Below are 7,022 nucleotides of genomic sequence, written 5' to 3' on the forward strand. Positions count from 1 at the left end.
GATAGTAAGATTAAGACATTCAAATTTTAGCATCTTTTATAACTCTATTTATATAGATAATAAAGTTTCCCATAATGATTGAAATTCTTAGGATGAAGCAGGAGACCGTGAACCACTGAAAAATCTTTATTAAATGTATCTCCAGCGATTTTCATGTTTTCAAATTCAGTAAAAACTCCCCCATCATTGTCTTAATGTTATGCTCTATGGCAGTTGTTTACTTCTTTCTTGAAACTCAGCTGGGCACTAAATAACATAACCAAGGAAAACGTACAAGATTGTGTAATATAAGCCTTGGAGAATTTTTATCTGAAACCAAAAGAGAGTGCAAATTGGGAACAAAATAACACCATCCTCAACAGCAAATAAGAATGAGCCTGTCCCTCCAGCCATGCATCCCTCACCCCTGGGGACAGGGAAAGGAGGAGGTGCAGGCTCACTTGAAAGAGACTCCTCAAGTAAAGGTCAGATTTATGTTAAGATGAAAAGTACAGCGTTTTTAGTTCGGAGGAGAATTTTTTTTTACTTCTTATTTAAAAAATATGTACGTATTAGAGAATGAAGTTAAAGTTTATAGCAAGCTTGTGACTGTGAGAGATAAGTCTGGAGGATGGAATAACCGTTGAACTGGGCTGAGTTCAGTATAAGGGCTTATGTTTCTGAACAAGGACAGGACAGGGATGAGAAACATAATGGAATTTACTATGGCTATATTTTCACCTGGAAGTTTTTTGTTAAATCTATGCTGGTACAGACAGAGGTACTACGTGTTATCTGAAACTCTAGAATATTCATTGTTGGAGAATATTTCCTATTGTATCAATAACTTAAGTGAGATGAAAAGTTTTGTTTTTAACTTCTTTGTTGATTTTTTAAAGTATTCTTTTTCCTTTAAATGGATAAAGCAGGGCTTCCCTGGTGGCGCAGTGGTTGAGAGTCCACCTGCCGATGCAGGGGACATGGGTTCGTGCCCCGGTCCGGGAAGATCCCACATGCCGCGGAGCGGCTGGGCCCATGAGCCATGGCCGCTGAGCCTGTGTGTCCGGAGCCTGTGCTCCGCAACAGGAGAGGCCACAGCAGTCAGAGGCCCGCGTAACGCAAAAAAAAAAAAAAAATGGATAAAGCAAAATACCTGAGGAAATCCCCCAAGGAGCCCGTAACAGGTCTATTACACCTTCTAAAACTTTGTAATTGAGATTAGGTAGTTCAAAACCAACATTCTTTTATAACAATATTAATTAACTTCATTTGACCCATATTCCCAAGAGCTGTTCCCCTCTAAATCTCTAAGGCAAATAAGCCTATGCAAAAAATATAGTTCATCCACTGAGGAAAGAATCATTAAAAAAAGGAAGTTTTATAGAGAAATGGAAAGGGATAACTTTTTTCTTTTTTAATTCAAGTCATCTTTAATCTGGTGATGTAGAGCATTCAAGACCATTTGGTAAAGCTCCAATGGAAAGATTAATATTCTAGTAACCATGAAGGTGGAATGAAATACCAAAAACTGTACTGAGCACCCTTCACTGGCCATCCCTTGGTGAGGATGCTCAAAGGATTCTGCCTCAGACACGTCTAGATGAGTTAATTGTATGAAATTCTATATCTAAAATAGCCGAGTTACTAAATACTTAATTAACCAAAGAGACAAAACATAGCCTTCTTGCATGGGGAAAAATACTTGAGAATTGAGAATCAATGTTTTTTTCTCGGATGAATTTCTTAAGTGGAGTTCGAGATGATGTACTCTTAATACGGCTTTGACTGATTTAGTCCTGCAACGTTGTCAAGCCACTTAACACAACTACCACATTCTCTATCTGCAGAAACAGACTGGAATTTGAGCTGTGCTGAAATCACTGGGATGTTGTGGGACAAAGAGGATTTCCAGTTCGTAGAGGTGTTTGACGGCTGTTGGGGTGGAAAAGGTCAGTATTTGGTCCCTAAGGAAAGTGCATGAATGTGTATTTGGAAGTTACAAAGACAGAGTTTTCCACTCCAAATAAGGGCTTTTTATTTAGCCAGTGCAAAAGCAAGATAGTCATTTCCCAATCACTGGAGTCATCCAAGCAATGGCTGGGTGGGTATGTAGCAAGAATACAAATCAGAAGGACTCACGTTAGGGTGAGATGGTTCAGTGACCTAGTAAGGTTTATTTTATCTTTGAGAGGTATTTCTATGAGCTAGAAATAGCAACAGAAATGGCCAAAAATTGTTTTCAATGTACAATGCTTAGAATAATCAAAGTTTGAGCCTCTTACTGTGTCTGCACGTTAAAAACATGTTAGGAGAATTTTAAATCACCTGTTCAGCTGCCGAGATGTAAGTCTACACTTTCACATATGTTTTGTTTGCTAATATATCACTTTCGTTAAATTTATTTCTCTGTGTATAGTCTCTCTGATCTGTCAATATACTTAGTGGGGACGGATGTCAACCTGGGGGGATTCAGATTAAGTACACATTAAAAATATCCCTCAGTTACAAATTAAACTTTTCATAATTTATTGATATTTACTCAGATAAGAAACAAGTAGCTCTAAGTGTTCATCTTCTTTAAGTCCATCCCGGTCTTTTCTGAATGGAACCATATTTTTTTAACAAGAATCTATTAAATATTGTCACACACATGATTTAATTTAAACCTCACAGCAGCTCATTTTGAATGTTATAATTACCCTCATTTCTCAGATGAAGAAACTATGACTCGGTTGAAGACTTGAATCTAATGAAGATGAAAGTGATATAAACTGGGACTGGAACTCAGTTTTTCTAACTTCTCACATTAGTTAATACTTGAATCTTAACATGTGAAATATCATTTGCCAGTTGAATGACTTCGTGGAAATAGTGATATAAAATACACACAAAAATGGCATCAGAAAGCCTCTCACGGAAAGTTCACATGAGATTTCATCTGCTATTACATTTGTATACATAGTCGTGAGCAGCCATTTCTGTGGAGTCATTTACAGAATCATTTGGGAGGCTGTTGACTGGAATAAAATAAGTTAGAATATTTGAGATGGGGAAGAATGTTGGAAAAGTAACTGGTAGCAGGACTCCAAGACAATGAATGGCCCTTTTAAAGGTGTAATCCAACATTCTAATTTTTCAGACAAGAAAATTGAAGTTCAGAACATAAAAGGAGACTTTAAGAAAAGCACATCAGCTTAATCTTGTTAAAGCCATCAGCTACCCAGCTTTAGGTATGATGTGGAGCTATTTATTACCTCAGAAAAAGAACCCATGAAAGCAATCTGTAAGTGATTTTGCATTATCAGAGGCTCTAGTAGGGCAAAACCTTTCTTGTATTTTTATATTATGATAGAAACAGTGAGAACAAATATGCTATTGGAAATAAGAGTATTCTAAGGAATAGTAAGATAGCTGCACAAAGACATATGTGCAAGAATATTTATTGGAGCATTATCTGTATAAGCAAGATATGTTGATCATCTAAGTTACCAACACTAAACAACTGGCTGAATACATCACAGTCCCATCCATAGAACTGAACTATATGACCCTTCATAATGATTGTGTAAAGGAAACTCTGGGAGGTGTTAGGTGTGTCTGCGAGCGTGATGGTGATGATGATCTCCTGGGTATTTGCATACGTCCAGACTCATCAAATGGTACACATTAAAGATGTGCAGTTCTTTGTATATCAATTATACCTCGAAAAGTTGTTTTTAAGAAATGATTGTGTAGATTTCTAGTTATTGACATGGAAAGATGGTTATTATAAAAAAGAAAGAAAAAGCTGGTTACAAAATAATATGTTAGTAATTTATTCTAGGTACATATGTATATAATTAGTACTTTGAAACAGCCTGGAAATATATACACCAAACTGTTGTCCTGTATCTCTAACTAGTTTAACTACAGATTATAAAATTTTTCCATTTTCATTTTCTAATTTTTTGCACTGAAAAATGTGTTTTTGTAATAGGAAAATCTTCAAATAAAAAGTGAAATAAGAAGGCAAACTCTTTATCTTGAAGGGGTCAGAGAGGAGGTGGGAGAAGGGAAATGAGGGGATTAGCTGTAACTTATTTATTAAGGAGCTAAGTAAAATCTAGACAGAGAAAGCACTGAGGTCAGTGTTCAAGAATGGGTAGTTTTAAACCTGAAATGGGGAAGTCTATGCAAAAGAACTATTTCTCAGATAGTAGGCGAAAGTACAACTTGGGTGATGTTGATGTACAGTTTTTTTGGTTTTTTTTTTTTTGCGATACGCGGGCCTCTCACTGTTGTGGCCTCTCCCGTTGCGGAGCGCAGGCTCCGGACGCGCAGGCTCAGCAGCCATGGCTCACGGGCCCAGCCGCTCCGCGGCATGTGGGGTCTTCCCGGACCGGGGCACGAACCCGTGTCCCCTGCATCGGCAGGCAGACTCTCAACCACTGCGCCACCAGGGAAGCCCCGATGTACGGTTTTATGATTTCAACTGATCAAGTAAATAAAATAAGCTGAATTACCTCTACTTTACCTTTCTGTGTGTAATTTGTGAATTTTATTACATCGTGTAATGTCCTCTTAAATAATCAGCCAGATATACAATGTACATATTACATACTTCGTGGAACATGCAGGAAGTAGGATTTGGACACAGGACCTAACCTGATAACAAGATACTCATGATTTCCTTTTGATGTATCATCTAAAATGATTAATAGGAACCATGAGCCATTGTTCCTTTTCAACATTCCTGGTCTATTTCCATAGATCTTTGCCTGCTAGGAAAAGACTTTAAAAATTGGGAGACTCTGGTGATCAGCAAATATTGGAAAAAAGAAATCAACCGTTACCTCTTACTAATGGCAGGTCACCATTGTCAACCACCACAGTGAAAGAAAACTTGTTATAGAGAAGGCTAGAAAGTATTTAAAAGGGTTTCCCTCTCAGTGACTGTAAACTTCAGAATGATAGAAGTTCTAGATAAAGTATGAGTCAGTACTTTAGCACATATTTAGCTAGGAAAGTAAAGCTGGACAGGTTGAAAAGAGCAGAAATTGCATTTTATTTATTTTATTTTTTAAAAATTTATTTATTTATTTTTGTCTATGTTGGGTCTTCATTGATGCGCGCAGGCTTTCTCTAGTTGTGGCGAGTGGCGGCTACCCTTCGTTGTGGTGCACGGGCTTCTCATTGCGGTGGCTTCTCTTGTTGTGGAGCAAAGGCTGTAGGTTTGCGGGCTTCAGTAGTTGTGGCATGCGGACTTAGTAGTTGTGGCTCGCGGGTTCTAGAGCAGAGGCTCAGTAGTTGTGGAGCAAGGGGTTAGTCGCTCGGCAGCATGTGGGATCTTCCCGGGCCATGGCTCAAACCCAGGTCCCCTGTGTTAGCAGGCAGATTCCCAACCACTGCGTCACCAGGGAAGTCCCAGAAATTGCATTTTAATGAGGAGAAATCTTAGAGTTTTTTTTTAATCCGGTCTTATCTCTTAATTTTATAGAAAAATGTGTGTCTAAATAGTATTTTGACTTTCCCAAGTTTGCACCATAATGACTTTCAGATCAAGGAATATATCCCTTGAGTCAGTTCCCAATATAAGACACTCTCCACAATACATTTTCAACAGATATTTATAAAACTACCTTCTAGGGAATTGCCTGGCGGTCCAGTGGTTAGGACTCCATGCTTCCACTGCCAGGGGCCCAGGTTCAGTATGTGGTCTGGGAACTAAGATTCCACAAGCCACCTAGCATGGCCAAAAACAAAACAACAACAACAACAAAAAACTACCTTTGAGGCTGATTTCCTTTTTCTTGTTTCTTCAGGGAGACCTATTGTTGACATGTAACAATGGCCGTGGGGAATTGCCTCACGGTGACTGAGTTCACCCTGACTGCCTTCCCAGCCCTCCTGGAGCTTCGAATATCCCTCTTTGTGGCTCTCTTGTTGGCTTACGCACTAACAGCAATGGAAAACATTATCATCATCTCCCTAATATGGACTGATAATCACCTACAAACCCCAATGTACTTTTTCCTCAGTAATTTGTCCTTTCTGGATATTTTATACACCACTGTCATTACCCCAAAGTTGCTAGCCTGCCTCCTAGGAGAGAAGAAAAACATGTCCTTTGCTGGCTGCATCACTCAAACATATTTCTACTTCTTTCTGGGAACCGTGGAGTTTATCCTCTTGGCAGTGATGTCCTTTGACTGCTACGGGGCCATCTGTAACCCACTGCGCTACACCATCATCATGAACAGCAGGGCTTGCCTCCTGATGACTCTGGGCTGTTGGTTGGGAGCCTTCCTACCCGTGTTGGTACCAACCATAGTAGTGACAAGGCTACTCTACTGTAGCAAAGAAATTAATCATTTTTCTGTGACATTGCCCCCCTTCTACAGGTGGCCTGTATAGATACTCGTCTCACTGAGAAAGTAAACTTTCTCCTATCTGCCCTTGTCATCCTGAGCTCCCTGGCATTCACTACTGGATCCTACGTCTACATCATTTCTACCATCCTGCACATCCCCTCAGCCCAAGGCCGTCAAAAAGCTTTTTCCACCTGTGCTTCCCACATCACCATCGTTTCCATTGCTTATGGGAGCAACATCTTTGTGTACGTGAGACTCAATCAGAACCAATCCCTGGATTTTGACAAGGCAGCCACTGTCCTCATTACCGTAGTGACCCCTCTTCTGAACCCTTTTATTTATAGCTTGAGGAATGAAAAAGTGAAAGAAGTGTTGAGAGAGGCAATGAACAGAATCGCGTCCCTGGTACTAAGGAAAACCTGACATGAACACTGAGTGTATCATACAATGTTTATCTTCAGCACATTCATTCTGCAAAAGTATAGTGCCATGCTGGCATGTCAGAAACCTGAGACTATGTCTGCAGGATGAGCAATGCCCACACCGAGCAGGAAGAAAATTCTGCTTATATCTGGAAAAAATTTAATCCATGTACCTTCTGGTATATTCATAGCTTAAGATCATAAAAAGTTACCTGACTGGGATTCAGAGGTCTTCAAATCTAGTCTTGGCTAACTCAGTTTATTTCCCAGG

The 7,022-nt window shown here is 39.5% G+C and overlaps 1 protein-coding gene across 1 annotated transcript; it reads left to right on the plus strand.

Annotated features, from left to right (window-relative positions):
* The first annotated feature begins 5,805 nt into the window (after nt 1–5,805).
* On the plus strand, nt 5,806–6,752 carry LOC136127301 (olfactory receptor 6M1-like). The gene is given in 2 exon segments (XM_065882801.1): nt 5,806–6,328; nt 6,331–6,752. Coding segments are annotated over 2 exon segments (945 nt in total).
* The last annotated feature ends 270 nt before the right edge of the window (nt 6,753–7,022 follow it).

This window comes from Phocoena phocoena, chromosome 8, assembly GCF_963924675.1.
Source record: "Phocoena phocoena chromosome 8, mPhoPho1.1, whole genome shotgun sequence".
Taxonomy (NCBI): domain Eukaryota; kingdom Metazoa; phylum Chordata; class Mammalia; order Artiodactyla; family Phocoenidae; genus Phocoena; species Phocoena phocoena.